The 22,924-nt window shown below is 39.2% G+C and overlaps 1 protein-coding gene across 1 annotated transcript; it reads left to right on the top strand.

Annotated features, from left to right (window-relative positions):
* The first annotated feature begins 7,300 nt into the window (after positions 1-7,300).
* LRIT2 (leucine rich repeat, Ig-like and transmembrane domains 2) lies at positions 7,301-18,347 on the top strand. Its single transcript, XM_073596898.1, has 3 exons — positions 7,301-7,427; positions 11,568-12,349; positions 15,306-18,347. The coding sequence occupies exons 1-3, from the start codon at positions 7,318-7,320 to the stop codon at positions 16,124-16,126; spliced, it is 1,713 nt and encodes a 570-aa protein (XP_073452999.1). The 5' UTR covers positions 7,301-7,317; the 3' UTR covers positions 16,127-18,347.
* The last annotated feature ends 4,577 nt before the right edge of the window (positions 18,348-22,924 follow it).

Genomic DNA, 22,924 nt, shown 5'->3' with positions numbered 1-22,924 from the left:
CCTTAGATGCCGAAAAGGCGTTTGATAGGGTGCATTGGGGCTACCTATCAAAAACTTTACTTAAATTTGGAATATCGGGATTGATACTGTACACTCAGCGATTATGTCCCTATACTCCAACCCCACAGCCCAAGTCTATACCTCTAGTCTCCTATCTGATCCTTTCCCACTATCTAATGGTACGCGACAAGGATGCCCTAACTCCCCAATAATTTTCTCACTCATTATTGAACCTCTGGCACAAAGTATCAGGTCCAATGAAGCTATCAATGGCATTAGAATAGGTAAAGAAAATCATAAAATTGGACTCTTTGCCGACGATATAATACTGACTTTATCTAAACCAGCAGACTCTATACTAGAACTTAAAAAGCTAATGCATACTTTCAGTCAAGTCTCCTATTACAAAATCAACACAAATAAATGCTTTCGCTTTAACACTTCACTTACCCACAGAGGAACAGCATACTATCGAACATTTGTTCCCCTGTAACTGGAACCCCCCATCACTCACCTATCTCGGTGTGCAACTCACCTCCTCTTCCGCTAAGCTATACCCTAGCAATTACCCTCCCCTACTTGCGAATATAGAAGAAGAGATGGTCCAAATTGGCAAACTGCACATATCATGGATGGGGAGAATAGCTGCATATCAAATGCAGATACTACCCAAACTCCTATACCATTTTAGAACACTACCCATACCTATTCCCCAATCATTCTTCACACAATTGGCGAAAATGCTAAATAAGTTTATTTGGGCAGGAAAAAAACCCAGAATTGCACTGAATCATCTGCACAAACCCAAACATCTAGGTGGGGTAGGACTTCCCAATGCCTACACTTATTACCAAGCAGCTATACTAGAACAAACTCGATACTGGTTCTCATGTCAAACTGACAAAAGATGGTCTGAAATAGAACAAGAAATTAGCCCCGGCCATAATCTCCCAGCACTGGCATTAGCAGCCGGCATACATCACAGACCTACTACACCACAATTCCCCACTATACAAGCCTCTTTAATGGCGTGGTCTTCTATGCTACGACACCCATTTACGGATACAACAATGCATGAAATACATATTCCATTAGCAACGTATGAATATCTGATTCCAAATATCTCGACCCAAACTTTTCAAAGGAACGGGGAACACTTTCTTACATCTGACCTACAGGGACAGGAAACACTGGAAAGATATCAATTATTTCAAATTAAGCACTACATTAAATCTAATACCCCTAGACCACTAAAAATTCCCCAAATACTTTGGCATTATCTACTAAGCAAAAACCCGGGGAAACACAAGGGAATATCTCTTTTCTACAAATTCGCTACCCCCCCTATACATGCAGACTAAGGTGCCCAATATGAGAAAGTGGGAACGGGAACTAAACAAAGAATTCCCATTGCACCAATGGCATCTAGCTGTAAAAAGCAATGGCAAATCTTCAGCTTGCATAGATCATTGGGAAAACGCACAGAAGATACTGCACAGGTGGTATCTTACACCTCTACGCATCAATAAAATGAATCCGAACACTCCACCATTCTGTTGGCGGAACTGTTACAACACAGGTACCCTGTTACACATTTTGTGGAGCTGTAAGATAATAAAACAATTCTGGCAGGAATTAGCTTCCATCATTCATACAATCACAAATACTATGGTCACGCTTAACCCTGAACTTGCTCTCCTAAGCCTGGGCATAGAAAACTTTCCTCACTTGACGAGAAAGGTTGTTATTAATATACTATTTGTGGCACGAATATCACTAGCAAGAGAATGGCGCTCTCAAACACCCCCAAAAATTGAGGAAGTAATTTCCAGAGTGAATGCCCATTACACAATGGAAAAAATGCTTGCATATAAGGAAAGAAGAACCCAGGCCTTCCATAAACACTGGGATGTCTGGAAATCTTCTCAGTTTGCTCCCTTTCACTTGTGAAATGTGAATTGTTTTTCATGATATGTAGTAAAACAACTAGGCAGATAGTGGTTTAAGACTTTAAATAAGTAGAGAAAATGATAAGTAAACCAATAAACAAATAACAATTCCAGGAGTAGTCACATCAGCAGAACCTAGACAGATTTTAATAGGTTGTGACTACACTAAAAAAGTATGTGTTTTATGTTATTACTATAATAAGACAGTATCACGGTTTGAAGTTTTTAAGATAGTTATCTACAAAGTAAAAATTAAGCATGTTTTGTAAACAGCCACTAGTGACCCTCATTAAGGTCGCTAGAGAGCTACTTTGTTCAAGACAATCAGAGGTTCCTGCTCACAGTATGTACCCAGTAGGGGTGACAGGTCCTACCTCCTGTTGAGGTTGTCAACTACGTAGATATGGGTGGCTCAGGTGGAAATATCTCTTTGTAGAATTACATCTGATATTTATCATTCACCCTGCTATGTCATTTGTTGTAAACAAAGCTTTGTACTTTATGTATCTAATGCAAATGTACAATAAAAATCTATGGTTAAAAAAAAAAAAAAAAAATCCTTTTTATTTGGACATCCCAAAAACTACAGGAACAGAATGCTGGGTAGACACGTTTCACACACTTCACGTGTGCTTAGTCATTACACAGATATGTTAGCAAGACAGTTCTTATATAGTCCCGCCTATAACAGGTGTCACCAGGTACTAATTGCAGACTTCCTGTTACATAGACTATACATGTGAAAAAGAGACCCATGAATATATAATTATATATACATTTTTGGTTATTTGTTTCTTTTGTCTATATGTGTTATATGTGCTCTAACAAGACAAAGGGGGTTGCATCATTGGTTGCAACATTATGAGCGGTCACCTGGGATTCCACCACCTCCCCCTGCATAGCTGGATCACTGAGCTTTCTCCTGCTCCACACATGGAACACATTTGTCGGTATTAACCCTTTGACAGCTGGCGGTATTGTAACCATTTTTTCAGCATATTTCAGCAATGGAATTGATGTTTTTCTATTTTGTTTTATAATTGACTCTTTCCATTTTATTGTTGAGTCTTTAGATTCATTTTGGCATGCATTTTATTAAACTTTATTCAGCTTTACCACAGTCCTTTTATTTTCGGGCTCCATTGAAGCGCTATTTGTTTGTGCATTTTTGCTTTTCACTTTTTTCCCAAGAGTTGACAGCTGCACTGGTTTCCAGTCATTCTTCACTTTATTGGTTATGACATCATGATGATTCTTTAATGACTGTCAATTTAGAGCTTTAAGTCTGTGTGGATATTTTATTTACTAAAGGAAAATCCACTTTGCACTGCAAGTGCACTTGGAAATAAAGTCACTGCAGATCTGAGGGGGATATGCAAGGAAAATTAAAAAAAACAGCATTTTAGCTTCCACATGATTGGATGATAAAATCAGCAGAGCTTCCACTCATTTCAGATCTACCCCTTAGATTGAGAGCGACTGCACTTCCAAGTGCACTTGCAGTGCAAAGTGGATTTGCCTTTCATAAATAACCCCCAAAGTGTTGTTCTATAAGGACTAAATATAAAAGATATATAAAAAACATTGTCATAAAACACCATATAGTCTTGTGTCACCCCGTGTCCTTATACTCTAAAACAATTATCCTCTCCCACCATGATATAAACAACAATCCATACATATAAGCACATACATATCAATGGATGAGGGGGATCTCCTAACATAGGTATGGGAAAAAAACAAACAGCACAAGACACAAAAAGACAGAAAAGACAAATGACACACAAATATAGCGTATATTGCAAAACCCATTCATGTACGATGCGGCTCTTATCTGTGAAAGACAGATGGGGTATCATCGTATATAGCACACCATGAAGTTGGTAGGACAGATAACCAGGAATGGACAATGGGGATGGGCGGCACAAATTTGGGTAAAAAAACCCCAGTGAACAGTAATATTACCGCCCATCCATCTGTCCCTTCATTTATAACTCAGTGGCTAGTAAATGTCATAATGGGTCAGAAATGAATGGAAGAAGTGTGTGTATCGAAATGCATGCCTGGACATTGCTACCATGTACAAAAACAACGGATGGTTGTGTAACACATCACAGTGTTTGGTACAATCGTAACAGATGAAGGATAATGATAAAAATGACAATATCAAATATATAAATATAGTGTATCATTAAACACCCTCTGCACAAATAAAGAACTCACCATATTGATGTGTATCAGTTGCTGCCAGAGGGAGGAAAAAACGATACTACTCATAAAAGTGACTCACATCCCACTCAAAGTTTAACCCCTGAGGGATGCGAGTCTGGAGCTGGAAAATCCAGAATACCTCCCTCCGGCAGAACAAATGAAACACATCACCACCTCTATTAGGGGCCCTCACTTTTTCGATGACCTGTACACGCATGGCTGAAACATTCCCATTGTGGCAAAAATCAAAATGTTTAGCCACATTAGTTGATTAAGGACAGGAAGATTTCTCCCCTTAATGACCAGGCCATTTTTTGCGATACGGCACTGCGTCACTTTAACCCCCCTAGCGGTATCCCGAGTCTGGCTCGTGGATTTTCAGTACCAAAAGCGGTAACCCCGAGCCAGACTCGGGATCGCATTGCAGGATCCATGTAGAGGTTACTTACCTTGTCCCCTGGATCCTGCAATGTCTCCCCACTGTGATCTGCGAGCTGCCGTGTCTCACTCTATTCACAGTGCCGAGCTCTGTTCCCTGCGAGCGTTGTGACCCACGGGGATGGAGTTCGGCGCCAAATTCAAAAAGTAAAACACACAGTATAGATACAGATTACAGTACTGTATCAAATAATTCCACATCCCCTTTGTCCCTAGTGGTTTGTCCAGTGCCCTGCATGCAGTTTTATATTATAAAAACTGTTCTTTCTGCCTGGAAACTGGAGATTGTCCATAGCAACCAAAACCGTCCCTTTACATCAAAAGTAAAGTAGACCAGCTAGAAAACAGCGATAATAAATTAGAATCACTCGCAGAATTGAGCGATGGTGATTTGTGGGGAGATCCGTCATCAAACATGAAAAGTAATGACAGTGACAATTCTGCAACTGAGCAAATTTCAGTGTTTTTGATTTGATTACATTATTGAATAATTTGTATTATTATTATTATATTATTACTTGGTATAATTATTTATAGATATTTATTATATTATAATTTATGATTTCATTTTTCAAACTTTATCATACCCGAGATGTCTACCAGTCTCTGGACAGATTTAAGTGAGTTATTCCTAAGAATTACAAGCCTACAATTTAAAACGCCAAACTTCCATGCAAAATAATTGTACCGCTTTCAGCACCTAAAATCTGAAATAATCATACCGCCAGGGTATGACAATTTACGCGGTCAAGTAACGTTGTACCCAAACAAAATTGACGTCCTTTCTTTCCCACAAATAGAGCTTTCTTTTGGTGGTATTTTATCACCTTTATGATTTTTATTTTTTTGTGCTATAAACAAAAAATACGACAACTGTGGAAAAAAAGAAACAATATTTTTTACTAATTGCTATAATAAATATCCCAAATTAAAAAAAAAAAAATCTTAATCATTTTAGGTCAATATGTATTCTTCTACATATTTTTGGTAAAAAAATCGCAATAAGCATATATTGATCGGTTTGTGCAAAAGTTATAGCGTCTACAAAATAGGGGATAGATTTATGGCATTTTTATTATTGTTATTTTTTTTTACTAGTAATGGCAGTGATCAGCGATTTTTAGTGGGACTGCGACATTGCGGCAGACAGTTTGGACACTTTTGACACTTTTTTGGGAACACTGACATTTATACAGCGATCAGTGCTATAAAAATGCACTGATTACTGTATAAATGACACTGGCAGGGAAGGGGTTAACACTAGTGGTGATCAAGGTGTTTCTAACTGTGAGGGGACTGACTGGAGGAGGAGAGAGATCGCTGTTCCTGATCACTAGGAACAGACGATCACTCTCTATCTCTACTCCCCTGTCAGAATGGGGATCTGTTTGTTTACATTGACAGATCCCCGTTCTGGCTCTCTGTGGAGCGATCACTGGTGGTTGAAAGACATTACGGCCGCCGGCCATGCGCATTGGCTCCCCGCCATGCAGTTTGTGCCTGCTATAGCCCTTAAAAGAGCTGACGTACAGCTATGGCAATTCGCGGGAATGAGCCGACCTGCCACATTATAATGACGACGGCTGGTCGGCAAGTGGTTAAAAATAACAAATTATAACAAATTATATATTTACTATGGCTTGCTATGGGGGCACCCAAGCCGAGCCTCTGCTCTGTGTGCCCATTCAGACAAGGATCTGTGGTTGGGTCCCATCCCCTTTCTCTTTGATTGGCTCACTGACTTTGATTGACAGCAGCAGGAGCCAATGGTGCTGCGCTGCTGTCTCAACCAATGAGGAGGTAGAGTGACAGGCAGTGGAGACTCTCCTGCAACATTGCTGGGGAGAGATGGGCTCAAGTAAGTATTGGGTGGGGGGGGGGGCTGAGGGGGTGCTGCTGCACACAGAATGCATACAATCCATTAAGACGAAAAAACCTTCTGACTTTACAATAACTTTAAGGCAGGGTGCGATTGAGTTATATTTGTTTTAACATGATCAAGCAATTGATTTGAGTATCTATCTTCTATCTCTATATAATAAATGCATCAAGTTTATTAAGAAGCATCTAAAGCAGACCATGGATGCAAACTGAATGAAAATTCTTCTCGATCATCAGGGCATTTGTTTTTGGCATCATTAGTGTGCCAGCTGCGACAGACGGTTTTCATGCCACAATCAAAAGTGCCTGATCCAACATGCTGGATTTTTTTGAAAAACAAAACAAATGATGGCACAATCATATGCGCCATTTTCATTTTTTTGATCGACAGAGCGTTCAGCTTTCAACTCCTCTATGGCTGGCCTAACACTGCTCTATTGGCTATACTTGTATATTTCAAATTTGGAATAATGCAACAGAAACAAAGAGTTTAGAGGACAAACAGCTCATTTTAAAATTATACACCATCTGGAAATTCTAGGCGTTGTGAGTGCCCACAAAAATATTCCTATGCAACACAAATCAAAAGACATTTGTTAAAGTTCATAAACCAAACAATGGATCAAAAAGTAAACATAAAACTTTTTTTTTTTTTTTTAATAGACCACTTATGTAGTAATATGACTAGCACACTGCATGAGCACTTTAAACAATTTGTCTTACTGTCTTGAACATCCACTAGCACTGATTCAAAGAAGATTACCGCTAATAGGATTTACTATTTGTAACCTGGCTGCATGTCTCTCAGAATAAAAGAAGTATTTACCTAAGAAAGAATATGGATGCAGCTTGGCATGCTTTTCTCTTGCTGTTCTTCTCCTTCAAGTTTGGCTTAGTGTCTCCATCTTGTATTATCGGATGCTCCTGTTCAAATGACACATTTGGGCGGTAAGTTATATGCAAACAGTTATTACCAGTGTGGTTCTATTTAAAGTGCATTTATTAACCTGGAGGTAATTTATAATCATGTACTGACAATATTTATTTCCTAATCTAGATCCTAATATTGGAAATAGATTGGATGACTTATTGTAAATGCACTGCATGGGAGATTTAGCTGATGAAGTAACGTAGATATTGAGCAAAGTAAATGTTGACATATTTTTGGAGATGGTATAAAGGATATTCTAGACACAGAAATCTTAAGCCAAATACACAAATAATATTGGACATGGCTGCAAACCAACTATATATTGTGTAAGTGTGTGTATATATATATATATATAAGGACCAATTTCTTGGACACTCTACCCCTACAATTGATAGCCTCTTTCAGTTGTCTCTAAATGAGCTATGCAATTACCGCTTGTAATGTTTTCTCTTCCATGTCTGTTACAAACAATAAATAATTATATATAGATAAATATCGAGGCTATTCTTCATGTACTTTTTTGATATACCAGCATGTCTCAGATACAGTAACTCAGCCTTGTGTTTTATTGCAAGATATCCATGCGTTCTTAAACTGTTGAAGTTAAAATCCTCTAAAGTTGCTAAAACCACCAAATGTTTTCCTCACAGTAACTCATAGAAATTATCTCAATAAAAGGTCTATTGTTTCTACCATTAGTACAATATTAAAAAAATAATAAAATGACTGCAATTTGTAGGTTAACATTTAACGGCAGAGTTACTCATATATTGCAAATGTTAATTCATTTGAACAAGCAGTGTGTGAAACTTACAACGGCAGTTTCTGACAGACTTAAGACTCAGACTCATTCACTGTGATTCCTAAACATGTGATCACCAAGATCACTAAAGGTTTGTCTGCAATCTGTATGCCTATTGCTATTGTTTTGTCTCTATGCCCTTTAGAATATGTTCAGCTATGCAAAGAGAAAGTCATGCAATGTAAAATAAAATTATAAAGTTTCAGTGTGTAAAAATAATACATTTTTAAAATAAAGTCATTAAATTTTTTCTCCTGTATGCATAATTCCATCTACTATTGTCCATCTAGCTAGGCTATGATTAGAGTATATAAATTAATGCATTTAATTTTCTAGGTTACAGCAAATTAATTATAAGGCTTGTGTGACCAGCTGTTACATTAACAAGATATTTTTAATCTGGTGTATTCTGGGGGTTTTTTATATTAAAAAGGCTCTCTAATTTCTCAATGCGGGGGAAGGTGTTTGCACTGTTGGTCTCTGATAGCAGGGAAGGTTCAGAGACCAATGATAAATCATAATTCAATGTTACCAGTGACAATGAGAGTACAGAAAGCAGTGTATAAACTCTTACCCTGGTAGAAATTTTAGGTTAGTGTCATTGCACAAAATCAGGATAAGATGCCTAGAACTAGGTTCTCCCTTACACCAACCCTCTATGTAATGCTAACCCTACCCCTTACATAAATCCTTCTTGTCCCCTAAACTCTAATACTAACCCTCCCTATTGTAATTATGAACTCTTTAATTGATTGCTCACAATTCCTATGCTGTGGTCCTAGAAGCAACTCTTTAGCAAAACTAGGCCTCAAAACGTATCACAATCTATTGATGAATATCTGGCAAAAAAAATCAAAAGATGACTACAATTCAGTCATGTTATTCAAATTAATTATGTGAAAAATGAAATACAAATAAAATATGTGAAAACACGTCTGACTTTGCTACAATGTTATGTTTGTCAGATAAATGACCAACAGTTGGATCTTCCAGGGTGCGTACTTTAATTGGGGACCAACAGATAGACTGTGTGGGATTAATGATCCACTACTGAAGAAGGGGATGCAAACTTTACTGCAATGAGTTTTTTTCTAAAACTGTTCCATTTTTAGAAGCTTGGAAGAGGCAAGCTCATGAGTTTGTGGTTCCCACAATCTATAGTCCTTTAGAGTTTTATTTAAGAGGTGAAAGTGGTCCAATTTGGTAAACTATTGGTACTGTCTTTTGCATTAGTACTAGACAGATGGGGCCATGATATCAGTAAGTGAAAAAGCGATTACCTACAGAAAAGCAATACATACATGGTGGGGGCTTTGGCCTGTCAAACCATGTGTTTTAACCTTGTTCTGTGCAATTTGTACATCTAGTATAAATAGTTAGGACTATAAGCAGATTAGATATAATCAATAAAAAAAGCTTGTGAGGCCAGCAGGCTGCATATTAAGTACAAAAGTGGCATTTATTCCAAGCATCATAAGTACCTGAATTCGACTTGATATTAGCCTTTTCCAGTCCCTATACAGCAGAGCTCAGAGAGGGGTGAAAGAAGCAGCTCAAGAATCTAATCAGGTGTTTTGCAGTGCAAGTGCATGCTGATAGGAGGATAAACCAGAACAAGAGAGATCAGCTCATCAGTGTACTGCTTCTCCTTTCACTGACTTATCACAGGCTGAGGGTGGGGAGGAGACCTGTAAGTTAAACTAACAATAAAGCTTAGAAAGATCAAGTCTGCTGCTCAACCAGGTGTAAATCTAAGGACTGGATGCATGGAAATAAAAAAAAATAAAAAAAAACAAGAAGAGTCCCCATATATTTCACCTGTTTATTTATTGGTGTGCATGGAGTTCAGCTTTAAAGTAGAACTAAAAACAAAACTTTTTATTTACGTTTGGATAGAGTGAGGGATGTGTATAACCCTTTATTTTGTTTTTTGCATCTCTTTGGGGGGATTTCCCAAAGACAAGAACAAGAAGTGAGAGGAAATCTTTCCAAAGTGATGGAAAATCCTAGTTGTCAACAGGGTCTGTCACCAGAATGAGTGTTCCCTTTAGAAAGTTTCCCCTATTTCACTGTTCTGGTGACAACCCAAATTTGGGAATCTTTTTCAATTTCAGTGATAATGGCAAACAGGACAAATAAAGAGGATGAATTTTCCTAACAGGGGAACAGACAGCAATAAAAACCTCATAGGTGTTCTAATTCCTCTCCACTCTATCCAAAACAAAAAAAAAAACAAACCTTTTGCTCTAAGTTATTTTTTGTTATTTCAATTATACTGGATATTTCTCATTTCAGTTTCTGAACATCTTTCCAGTCAAATTATGGTAATTTGAAGTACTTTTTTTTACACATTTTCTATTTGTCAGCTGAAAATAAAAGTAATGTCTACTAGCTTCACAATTATAACGATAAATGCACACAGAAACAAAGTTAGGATTGTACTGTAATGCAACTTTGGTCCATTTTGTTATTCATTTGGATAGTGTGGGAGGAGTTGAAGAAGTGCCAGGGAGGTTCCCTGCATGTCTTGTCATCAGAAAAACAAGAAGGGGTGAATGGAAATCTCCCCATAGCGAGGGAAAAGTCCCTGTAAGACAGTTGGCACGAGAACATGTGTCAACATTGGAACATGTCCCCTCGACTTCTATTCCAGTGATAATCATAGCATTTTGGATTGCTCTTAACAGTCTCTCCTGTTGACAATAGTCCCCATGAAATATTGTGATGTTGAATCTCCCCAGTCAGGACACAGAAAGCAATAAAAACTGACAAGGGTTTTAAACCTTCCCCACTCTATCCAAAACTAGAAAAAAAAAAACATTTTACTTGAAGTTATATTTCAATAAACTACTGGACTAGTAATCTCTAGAGCAGACCAAAAGATACTAAATGCTTTTGTTCTAAACAAGCAGAAAACCACAGAAAGGGAATGGGGTTTCTGTACAGTACACGTCATAGACATGTATTGTTTGTTTGTGGTTGCAGCAGAGGCTTTCACCCAGCACCAGCACTCACAGACACAAAATCATACCACATCTAGGTTTAACTAAACACAGTAAACATATTGAAGATCACCACAAGTGAACATAATTTTGGCTTGCATTATTTTCTATGATATTATTATAACTATTGTTTTATAGAGACATTGTGCAAAAGGCAATATAGTGCGGTATCAAGATGTTTTTAGTCTCCACTCTCACCTGTAACCTGCCACATTGAGCAGTTTCATAGAGGTTTTTTTGCTGTGATCATTACCCAACCCTGAGCAGATCTCTGGGATTCATATAGTAATTTTTTAATTTTTAAATTACAGTTAACATTTTCAAAAAATAATGTAATTTTTTTTTATTTTAAGGAGTCTCCTTTGCATGTCCTCATCACTCAGGAGAATACCAGATGACATTCCGTCAGACATTCGAAAAGTTAGAATAGAAAAAAGCCACTTGACTGAATTGTCGCGGGGCTCATTTAGTGGTGTTCAATTTCTGGAATACCTATGGCTTAATTTTAACAACATCACACTAATGCATCTGAAAAGCCTGGAGAACTTGAAGCATCTAAAGGAACTAAGATTACAAGGAAACAAACTGAGATCAGTACCATGGACAGCATTTCAAGATACCCCAGATATAAAAATATTGGACCTAAAACACAACAGATTAGATGTTCTTCCAAACCATGCAATGAAGTTTCTTCCTAACTTGACCTACTTAGATTTATCCTTCAATCAGCTTACCATTATCTCTAAAGACGTATTTACAACCTGGCCCCTGTACCAAAGAGCACAGGCATCAGATGGAAGAACAGAAGCAACATCCAATGCAGTCTTGGCATTAAATGACAACCCCTGGATATGTGACTGCCGCCTCAAAGGTTTTGTCCATTTTGTAAAGACAGTCAGTCCACCTATTATATTAATGAATTCCTATCTGACATGTGCAAGCCCAGATTTTCGCATTGGAAAGTACTTTCATGAGCTGGAGCTGAACAATTGCATGAAGCCAACAACTAACACACTTGTGTCTAATGTTACAATCCAGGTGGGCCAGAATGTGACATTGGTATGTATGATAACAGCAAGCCCTACACCTTCCATACATTGGATTTATGGATTAAAATCAACTAAATCCCATAATGGTAAGTAATAGTTCAGTCCAAATACATGAGAGGGCCTTAAAGGTTTAAAGATTTAGAACAATTTTTAAATATACAGCAGCAATTACTTTTTACATTGTTTTTCATACATATTGCTAATAAAAAAATATTCCTAATTAAAAAAGTGTTTTCAATCTTTTAAATTTACAGCTTTTATTAAAAGAAAACCTGTGATCTTGCCAGAATGGTCCTTGTTCAAGCACTTCCTGTTATGGCATGACATTTTCTCCTGCATTGCCAGCCTTTAAAAAGGAAGTGTGGTTTTCCAGAAAAAAAAATTATACTCACCTAGGTGGATGCAGCATTTTCTCGATGCTGGATCTGTCCCCATCACCTCTGCACTGAGAACTGAGTTCTCATCTCTGCTCTGAGCAAAGATCAGCAACTCTAAGTCACTGGCTCTCTGCTCTACCCCTCCAGCACTCACTGGAGTGCTGGGCTGTTCAGTGGGCAGGAGCAGCTGTCTCAGTCTCCCAGTGGCTCACTGAGAGGCTGAGCCAGCTGCTGGCCTAAGCTTCTGGGTGGATCCTGACTGTAAAGTTGAGATTGATCTAGTGCCTGGACCGGCTGAGTGACATTAGCCGACAGCAGACTTTAGCCCGCTGTCAGCTGAAAATGGGTCACAGGAAGGCAGAACGAACTGTGATCCATAGGAGAAGTAGGGCTAAAAAAGCTTTGGCCCTACTTCTCCCTTAATAATTTCATAGCAAAAATTTATACCAAAATCCAGCATTACATGTTTGAATTATAAACAGACAGAGGAAACAAAGATAGAGGACTTTGTGGCTAGTGAAAGTAATTGGTCAGAAAAGTGTCTTTCAGTAGAGTGGAGTAATGTGAGTGGCTGAACCTCTACCTTATTCAGGGATGGCTGTCAAACGAGTTAGAAGGATTCACAGTTTCTTTGGGTGGGTCAACCAGGCATTTCATAGGAATCCCTCCTGCCAGCTGTATTTCATTTTTAAAGTCTAGAGGTTGGTCAGTTTTGTGTGTGTCACAGCAGGTTTGCTGGTTAGAGGCCTTTGGCTTTCAGCTAGGTTGTTCAGTGTGTTATGAAAAAGAGGCCATCTTGTGGTATGGTATCTCCATTTTGTCATATGTTGGTCTTTCTCCTTTGTACCCTAGCTACTCCAGAAATACTCAGGTTTAAATTTTTCTTGCGGGGTATGGTATTACTGATGATATGGGTGGATGTTAGTATAGCTAATGCAATATAAGTCAATGCACGGCCAAAGACCTATGCTTTTACCAACTTTTTTTATGTCATTTTATACTAATGTGTTTGTTTTATACTGGTTGGTATATGTCAGGGGTCAGCAACCTGTAGATCAGGTGACCGGTAGATCGCGGTCTGGACTTGTTGACCCACCATCCCAGAGTATCAAACAGAATGAAATGCAGAGGGACTACTTGGAGCTGTAGTAGGGAACAAGAGCCGCATAAGATGATGCCTCCTCTGTAGCGCTGGCTCCTGTCCCATGCGGAGTGGCCCCATTTACTTGAATGGGTTACGATAGGCAGGCCGTAGCATGCACCGAAAGCAACAAGAGGGCTTAATTCCTGCTGCAGCATGTGTACACCTTTGGCTGCTGCCTCAGCAGCTAAAGGGGGTAGGTATTGGGGCGGTGTAACCACAACTCAACCACTGGGTTTTTTACATGTGAACAAGCCCTAAGAGTGCAACTAAGGGCTCATTCACAAGTGCTGCAGTGCTCCTCTAAAAAGTGATCTGAGTGTGTTTGACAGGTGGTGAGGAGGTGATCTGTTGCCTCATCACCACTTGATTAACCACTTCACATCTGCGCTATGGCCGAATGACGGCCACAGCGCGGACCTGAATTCCTGGGAGGCCGTCATATGACAGCCTCCCTTGTGCACACGCCCTGCGCGCGCCCTGCACGGCGCGCGCCGAGCTCGCTGTGATCACCGAGTCCCGGCCCCTTACCATGTGGTCAGCTGTCAGCCAATGACAGCTGATCACATGATGTAAACAAAAGATCGGTAATCGTTTCTTTTTTCTACTCATGCTGACAGTGTGAGTAGAAAAAAAAGCCGATCACCGGCTCGCATGTGAGGGACATCGGTCCCGAAGTGGAAGAGGCACATCTGCCTCATCAGTGCCACCTAATAATGCCACCCAACAGTGCCCACCGTGCCACCTAACAGTGCCCACAGTGCTACCTAACAGTGCCCACAGTGCCACCTAACAGTGCCCACAAGTGTCACCTATCAATGCCCACAAGTGCCAGCTACCAATGCCCACCTGTAGTGCCAATCAGTGCCACCTAGCAGTGCTGCCCATCACTGCCACCCATCAGTGCCCATCACTGCCGCCTCATTAGCGTACATCAATGAAGGAGAAAAATGACCAGTTTTAAATTTCTTATAACAAAATATAAAAAATTTTTTTTTTTTTTTTTAAAAATCAGTTTTTTACATTTTTTTAACAAAAAGTAAAAACTGCAGAGGTGATCAAATACCACCAAAAGAAAGCTCTATTTGTGGTGAAAAAAATGATAAAAATGTCATTTGGGTACAGTGTTGTAAGACCGCGCAATTGTCATTCAATGTGCGACAGCGCTGAAAGCTGAAAATTGGTCTGGATAGGAGGGGGGTTTAAGTGCCCAGTAAGCAAGTGGTTAAAACCAATGCACATGATTGTGACAATGTAGTTTGCAAATAAAGGTTTATAATTGGTGTGAGGAGGCGATACTGTGCCCGGTGATCTTTGACTTCTCCCATGTTGTTCAGGTAGATCTCCACCTCTTTAAGGTTGCCTACCCCTATTAAGAAAATAACTTCAGTGACTGATTTTACGCACCAAAGAATGGTAAAAATTTAAATAATCAAGCCTCACATTGCAATAACATCTACAATATTTATTAGTGCATGTGATTTCAGATATTTTGTCTAATTTATTTTTTTTTTGATCCTACAGTATCTGCAGTTTTGATTGATGAAGAGAATGTGAAATCTGAATTATTTATTCCAGTGGTACATCTTGCAGATGCTGGAAAATACAACTGCATTGCAACAAACTTCTTGGGAAACTCATCTTCATTGGTTACTTTAAATGTTGAGTCTCCAAGCTCAGGGAATCCCTCCATATATACTTCATATTCTCTAAGTCCATCTTCATCATCAGATGAAAATGTATTCATAGATGTGAGAATTTCCAAACAGACTGTTTACGGCATCTCCTTGGAATGGTTTGCAGCAACAGAAAATCCAAGTGAAACATGGTATACAATCTATTTTGGAAAATATGACAACAAGGAGAAGGAAGTAATTAATATTGGCCCTGGAATATACACTTATTCTGTTAATGATTTGCTTCCAACAACAAAGTATGAGGTGTGTATTACACTAAAGAGCCAACTTCCCCGGAAGGGACAATGCATTGTCTTTATGACAGGTAGCGACATCAGTGAGTTAGAACAAAGAGAAAAACTCATCCACATAATCGTCATTGTGTGCGCCATGGTTCTTGCAGTGCCTGCTGGCATGTATGCCTGCACAACAGAGACAAGGTTTAACTGTGTTGAAAAATGTTTGGGACTTTGTCGCCAGAAGCATAAGGCCCAGAAAAATCTGAAGAAAGATAATGCCAAGGATAGCACTTTTGATAGCTTGCAAGCCAGTAGCGATGAAGGACTTTGTCAACGAGAAGGCACCGAAGAAAATCGGAGAAGGCGATATTCAGAAGAAAAGATTAATAAAGCTAAATTGGAAAATAAAAACCCTGCAGAACTGTACTAAAGCAATGTTTTTTTGCTGCCTGTGGGCTTTTTGGAATATGAAGAAAGGCGATGTCAAACATATTGTTGAGGCAATGCTGATCATCCACACATGAAAAATAAAGCTGCACAACTATTGTGAAAGATTCAGTGCAGCAATCTGCCCAAAAACATTAACGCTAAAAAAATCACTATAGCAACAAATAAAACATTTAATTGACTAACATGTATTACATTAGTAGATGCTAACCGCTGACAGTCTGATATGGGTAACTGCACATCTGCTGCTGTAATGTCTTGGCTTCAAGAACTTTTTTTTGCATCTCTACAAATACAGTAACTGCAATGGCTTAATTACACGATTGCTTGTTACTGTGCTCTTCATCTTTTTGTTTTTTTTTTTTCCTTAAAAAAGAGTTTATCTCTAAGTTGTGCATTTCTGCTGAACTTAAAGAGGTCCTTAACTCTGGAAGTCAAGCCAAAAAAGCAAGCAGAAGGCAAAAGTCTAGTCACCAATATTGCCTGTGGTCTCCTTGCAGCTGATCATTTTCTCAGTATTGACTTACCATGCTTTGTTCTGCATTTTGTGTCTGTGTGGAAACAGCCATCTTGGTGAAAGCAGGTTAGTGAAAGCAGGACTCTGCTTCCTGATTGCAGAGCTGCTCTCTTGATGACTGGATATCTAATTACTGGTGGAAGAGGTGTAGGAAGCAAAGAATGCATAAAGAATAAATAGAGAGATTGTTACTTGCTTTGGCACAATTACCATTTGTATAAATTGTATATGTATATGTGTATGTTTCTATGTTCAGTGTAAGCCAGAAGGGTTTCTTTGTATTAAAATCGGTCATTTCACCATTGTATCCAGTTCCCCTATTGGCTCATTGTAGGTTACTATAGCAATAAATATAACTGAGCGGGCCGTCTGCGTGTATCCTACCCCACGCTGAGGAAGTCCTGCCTTTGGACGTAACGCGTACAGGGGGTCAGGGGTCACGCATGACGTCACCCGCGGTCGTCTCATTGTTATTACTACATGCTCGTTTGCCTGCACTCGGTACTGAATGCGGTTACATGTAAGTGCAATTCATTGTGTTTTATTTCAATAAATCGGCATACAGAGAGCATTAGATCGCTGTGTCTTTTTCCTCATGCATGCTTTGTCATCTCACTGATTGTGGACGAGTCTTGGATCTCCATCATAGGATTCCCTGCCTGGTGTTTTTTACTGTTATGTGACCTGTGTCAGGTCGAATCTTGGAGGTGAGAGGCCATTCTAAGTGGTGGAGGGATCACAGACACTGGATGGAAGTTTTCCCCTGCATGTCACTTGCACTTTAGCTTTGCTACAGTTTCTTTCCACTCACCTGTTGGGACTGTTACATTCTATGGACATTTTATGGAGTGTCATTTACATGTTTACCAACTGAGATTGCTTTGTTTTTTAATAATATGGACTTTTAATTGCGCAACACTTTTTCATGTATAAGTCATTTGTATAAATTACTAGGTAGCAAACCTTTCAGTGTTTGAGTTCAGGTCGTCTTTAAATGGGAGGAGGCCCTGGTGCACAAATACATATCTTTTGAGCAGACCAACTTGTGTGAACAATATACATCTTTTAATTGCAATCCAAACAATGAAAGTAAAAAACAGAATGCAACTAGGAAGGGAAAGCTACATATTAAGTTCCTATAGCAGAAATGACCTTCAATGTTCATAACCTGAAGTAGATATAGGGGGTTATTTACTAAAGGAAAATCCACTTTGCACTGCAAGTGCACTTGAAAGTGCACTTGGAAGTAAAGTCGCTGTAGATCCGAGGGGGACATGCAAGGAGAATAAAAAACAGCATTTTAGCTTGTTCATGATTGGATGATAAAATCAGCAGAGCTTCCACTCATTTCAGATCTACCCCTTAGATTTAGAGTGACTGCACTTCCAAGTGTACTTTCTGTGCACTTCCAAGTGCACTTGCAGTGCAAAGTGGATTTGCCTTTCGTAAATAACCCCCATAGTGTTTTAAAATATGAATGCACAATAAAATGAATCTTAGACCAATGGCATAGGTTTATAAAATAGAATTGCCAAACAATTAATCACATTAGATTAAAATAATAATGACTAGAGGAGTTTAATTTCTTTTGTACATAAATCTGTGTCAAATTGTGTAAACCTATGATTTTTAAATGTATTTTTGTTACAATTTTTCTATATATATTTTGTTACAAATAATAAAAAAAAATGTTGTGCAAACACTTGATATGATTAACAAAATATAATGATTTGGAAAAAAAATATGGTGTTGCTAGTTTCTCCAAAAAAGAAAAAAGCTGTGACTAGCTTATACAAGGTTAAAAGGGTCATCTGGTGGTATATCTAGCATATGAACTTGCAGCATATAAATGTCCATAATAGAAAGACTTATAGAAAAAAAACCTCTTTATACCATGATCAGAGATTTTTTCATCTCAAATCTCAAAAAAAAAAAATTTATGGCAAGTTTGTTGTCACAATTATTCAAGTTTTCAATGATTTTTTTGCTGTCCACCTAGAATCTCCCCCCCCCATTTTGCTTGGCCCGAACCATTCGTCCAACTCTACTCAGGACCTTTCAAAACCACTAACTGTAAACACAGTTGACAGTGCTATCATGATACGCTAAAGTTCTATCAAGCAAAGAAAAAGCCATATCTGAACATGATCCAGAAAGACTTCTCTGGGCCAAAACTCATTTAAAATGGTCTGTTGCAAAGTGGAGAACTGTGCTGTGGTCAGACAAATTGAAATTTTACGTTCTTTTTGGCAACCATAGGCACCATGTCCTCCAGACAAAAGATGAGAGGGACCTTCCGGCTTGTTATAAGTGCTCAGTTCAAAAGCCTGCATCTCTGATGGTATGTGGGTGCATTCATGCATATTGAATGAGCAGCTTGCACATTTGGAACTGCACCATCAATGCTGAAAGATATATTTGGGTTGTAGAGCAGCATATGTTGAGAAAGGAGGTGTGGTTTGGCCTCTGAATTGCTCCCCTTTGGCTACAGAGTTTCAGGCTTTGACAGGTCAATTGACAGCTCCTTACAGCTTTTTTCCTCATGGGGGCTCCTCGGTGATCTGGCTGGATTCCTCGCTTTCACACTGGCAGCATCAATGTGGACTGGACTGGTGATCCCACCTTTAGCTAATACATTCCTGTCACCTCAAATGTTTGTGAGTGAATTTTTATCATGTATGGATGTACTTTTAATAAAGCTGTGCTACACTATCAGTGGCTTGGTGCCTCTCTCTCTCTTCCCTCCTCTGTTTTAGAGCAGCATATGCTCCTTTCCAGATGACATCTTTTTCAGGGAAGGCCTTGCATATTTCAGCACAACAATACTTCACCGCATACTGCATGTATGATAGCAGCATGACTTTGTAATAGAAGAGTCTGGATACTTAAATGATCTGCCTGCAGTCGAGACCTTTAACCAATTGAAAATATATGGCACACCCTAAAAATGAAAAATATGACAAAGACGACCCAGAACAGTTATGCCCCGTACACACGGTCGGACATTGATCAGACATTCCGACAACAAAATCCTAGGATTTTTTCTGACGGATGTTGGATCAAACTTGTCCTGCATACACACGGTCACACAAAGTTGTCGGAAAATCCAATCATTCTGAACGCGGTGACGTAAAACACGTACATCGGGACTATAAACGGGGCAGTAGCCAATAGCTTTCATCTCTTTATTTATACTGAGCATGTGTGGCACTTTGTGCATCAGATTTGTGTACACACGATCGGAAATTCCGACAACGGATTTTGTTGTCGGAGAATTTTATAGCAAGCTCCCAAACTTTGTGTGTCGGAAAATTCGATGGAAAATGTGTGATGGAGCCTACACACCGTCGGAATTTCCGACAACAAGGTCCTATCACACATTTTCCGTTGGAAAATCCGACCGTGTGTACGGGGCATAAGAATCCTATTTCAGGCAACATTGGGACACCATTCCTCTCCCAAAATTTGAGCAACTGGTTCTCTCAGTTCCCAAATGTTTACTGAGTATTGTTACTCAGTTTATAAATGATATAGGGTCTGGGATTGAAAGTAACATTTCTGTCTTTGCAGATGACACCAAGCTATGCAGTGCAATAACATCCTTACAGGATGTCTCCAATTTACAATGCACTGTCTAATTGGGCGACTATGTGGCAGATGAGGTTTAATGTTGAGAAATGTAAAGTTATGCACTTGGGGGCTAAGAATATACATGCATTATACATGCTAGGAGGAGTAAAACTGGGGGAATCCGTGGTGGAGAAGGATCTGGGGGTTTTGGTAGATCATAAGCTCAATAATAGCATGCAATGCCAAGCTGCGGTTTCCAAAGCGAGCAAAGTCCTTTCTTGTATTAAGAGAGGTATGGACTCTAGAGAGAGAGATATAATTTTGCCCCTGTTCAAATCATAAGTACGACCTCATCTGGAATATGCAGTTCAGTTTTGGGCACCAGTTCTCAAAAAGGATATCAGGGAACTGGAGAAAGTGCAGAGAAGGGCAACCAAATTGATAAGAGGCATGGAGGAGCTCAGCTATGAGGAAAGATTAGAGGAACTGAATTTATTCACTCTTGAGAAGAGGAGAATAAGGGGGGATATGATCAACATGTTCAAATATATAAGGGGTCCATATAGTGAACTTGGTGTTGAGTTATTCTCTTTACGGTCAACCCAGAGGACACGGGGGACTCTTTACGTCTAGAGGAAAAGAGATTTCATCTCCAAATACGCAAAGGTTTCTTCACAGTAAGAGCTGTGAAAATGTGGAATAGACTCCTGCCAGAGGTTGTTCTGGCCATCTCAGTAGATTGCTTTAAGAAAGGCCTGGATACTTTCCTAAATGTACATAATATAACTGGGTACTAACATTTATAGGTAAAGTTGATCCAGGGAAAATCGGATTGCCTCTTGGGGGATCAGGAAGGATTTTTTTCCCCTGCTGTAGCAAATTGGAGCATGCTCTGCTGGGATTTTTTGCCTTCCTCTGGATCAACTGAGTGTAAAAATTGGGTATTTTGGATTGTACGATATTTTGTATTTTATTTATTTATTGTTTTTAAGGTTGAACTGGATGAACTTGTGTCTTTTTTCAACCTGACTAACTATGTAACTATGTAACTAGTAACTATGTAACAAGTCCATCAAGTCCAACCTATGTGTGTGATTATATGTTAGTATTACATTGTATATCCATGTATGTTGCAGTCATTCAGGTGCTTATCTAATAGTTTCTTGAAACTATCAATGCCCCCCGCTGAGAACACCACCTGTGGAAGGGAATTCCACATCCTTGCCGCTCTTACAGTAAAGAACCCTCTACGTAGTTTAAGGTTAAACCTCTTCTCTTCTAATTTAAATGAGAAGCCAGGTCTTGTTAAACTCCCTTCCGCGAAAAAAGTTTTCTCTATTGTGGGGTCACCAGTATGGTATTTGTATATTGAAATCATATCCCCTCTCAAGCGTCTCTTCTCCAGAGAGAATAAGTTCAGTGCTCGCAACCTCTCCTCATAACTAATATCCTCAAGACCCTTTATTAGCTTTGTTGCCCTTCTTTGTACTTGCTCCATTTCCAGTACATCCTTCCTGAGGACTGGTGCCCAGAACTGGACAGCATACTCTAGGTGCGGCCGGACCAGAGTCTTGTAGAGTGGGAGAATTATCGTTTTATCTCTAGAATGAATCCCCTTTTTAATGCATGCCAATATTCTGTTTGCTTTGTTAGCAGCAGCTACTAGGACCCCCAGGTCTTTTTCCATCTTAGATTCCCCCAGAGGTTCTCCCCCCCGTGTATAGATTGCATTCATATTTTTGCCACCCAAATGCATTATTTTACATTTTTCTACATTAAACCTAATTTACCATGTAGTTGCCCACCCCATTAATTTGTTCAGATCCTTTTGTAAGATTTCCACATCCTGCAGAGAAGTTATTGCCCTGCTTAGCTTAGTATTGTCTGCAAATACAGAGATTGAACTGTTTACCCCATCCTCCAGGTCGTTTATGAACAAATGATACAGGATTGGTCCCAGCACTGACCCCACTACCCACCCCTGCCCATTCCGAGTACTCCCCATTTATCACCACCCTCAGAACTTGCCCCTGTAGCCAGTTTTCAATCCATGTACTCACCCTGTGGTCCATGCCAACGGACTTTATTTTGTACAGTAAACGTTTATGGGGAACTGTGCCAAATGCTTTTGCAAAATCCAAATACACCACATCTACGGGCCTTCCTTTATCTAGATGGCATCTCACCTCCTCATAGAAGGTTAATAGATTGGTTTGGCAAGAACGATTCTTCATGAATCCATGCTTATTACTGCTAATGATACCGTTCTCATTACTAAAATCTTGGTTTGGCAAGAACAATTCTTCATGAATTCAGGCTGATTTCTGCTAATGATACAGTTCTCATTATTAAATCTTGTATATAGCCCATATCATTCCCTCAAAGAGTTTGCATACTATTGATGTTAGGCTAACTGGTTTGTAATTCCCAGGGATGTATTTTGGGCCCTTTTTAAATATTGGTGCTACATTGACTTTTCTTTAATCAGCTGGTACCATTCCAGTCAGTAGACTGTCAGTAAAAATTAGGAACAATGGTCTGGCAACAATTACTTGACTAAGTTCTCTAAGTACCCTCGGGTGCAAGCCATGTGGTCCCGGTGATTTATTAATGTTAAGTTTCCCAAGTCTAATTTTAATTCTGTCCTCTGTTAACCACTTCAGCCCCGGACCATTTGGCTGCCTAAAGACCAGA

This window comes from Aquarana catesbeiana, linkage group LG08 (assembly GCF_042186555.1).
Source record: "Aquarana catesbeiana isolate 2022-GZ linkage group LG08, ASM4218655v1, whole genome shotgun sequence".
NCBI classification, from domain to species: Eukaryota; Metazoa; Chordata; class Amphibia; order Anura; family Ranidae; genus Aquarana; species Aquarana catesbeiana.
The sequence above is the reverse complement of the archived record's forward strand: the minus strand, read 5'-3'. Positions and strand labels throughout refer to the sequence as shown.

Coding starts and splice junctions, on each gene's coding strand:
- LRIT2 (XM_073596898.1), top strand. CDS start 7,318: ATGGATGCAGCTTGGCATGCTTTTCTCTTGCTGTTCTTCTCCTTCAAG. Junction 7,428..11,567: donor TCAAATGACACATTTGGGCG/GTAAGTTATATG, acceptor TTTTATTTTAAG/GAGTCTCCTTTGCATGTCCT. Junction 12,350..15,305: donor ATCAACTAAATCCCATAATG/GTAAGTAATAGT, acceptor TTGATCCTACAG/TATCTGCAGTTTTGATTGAT.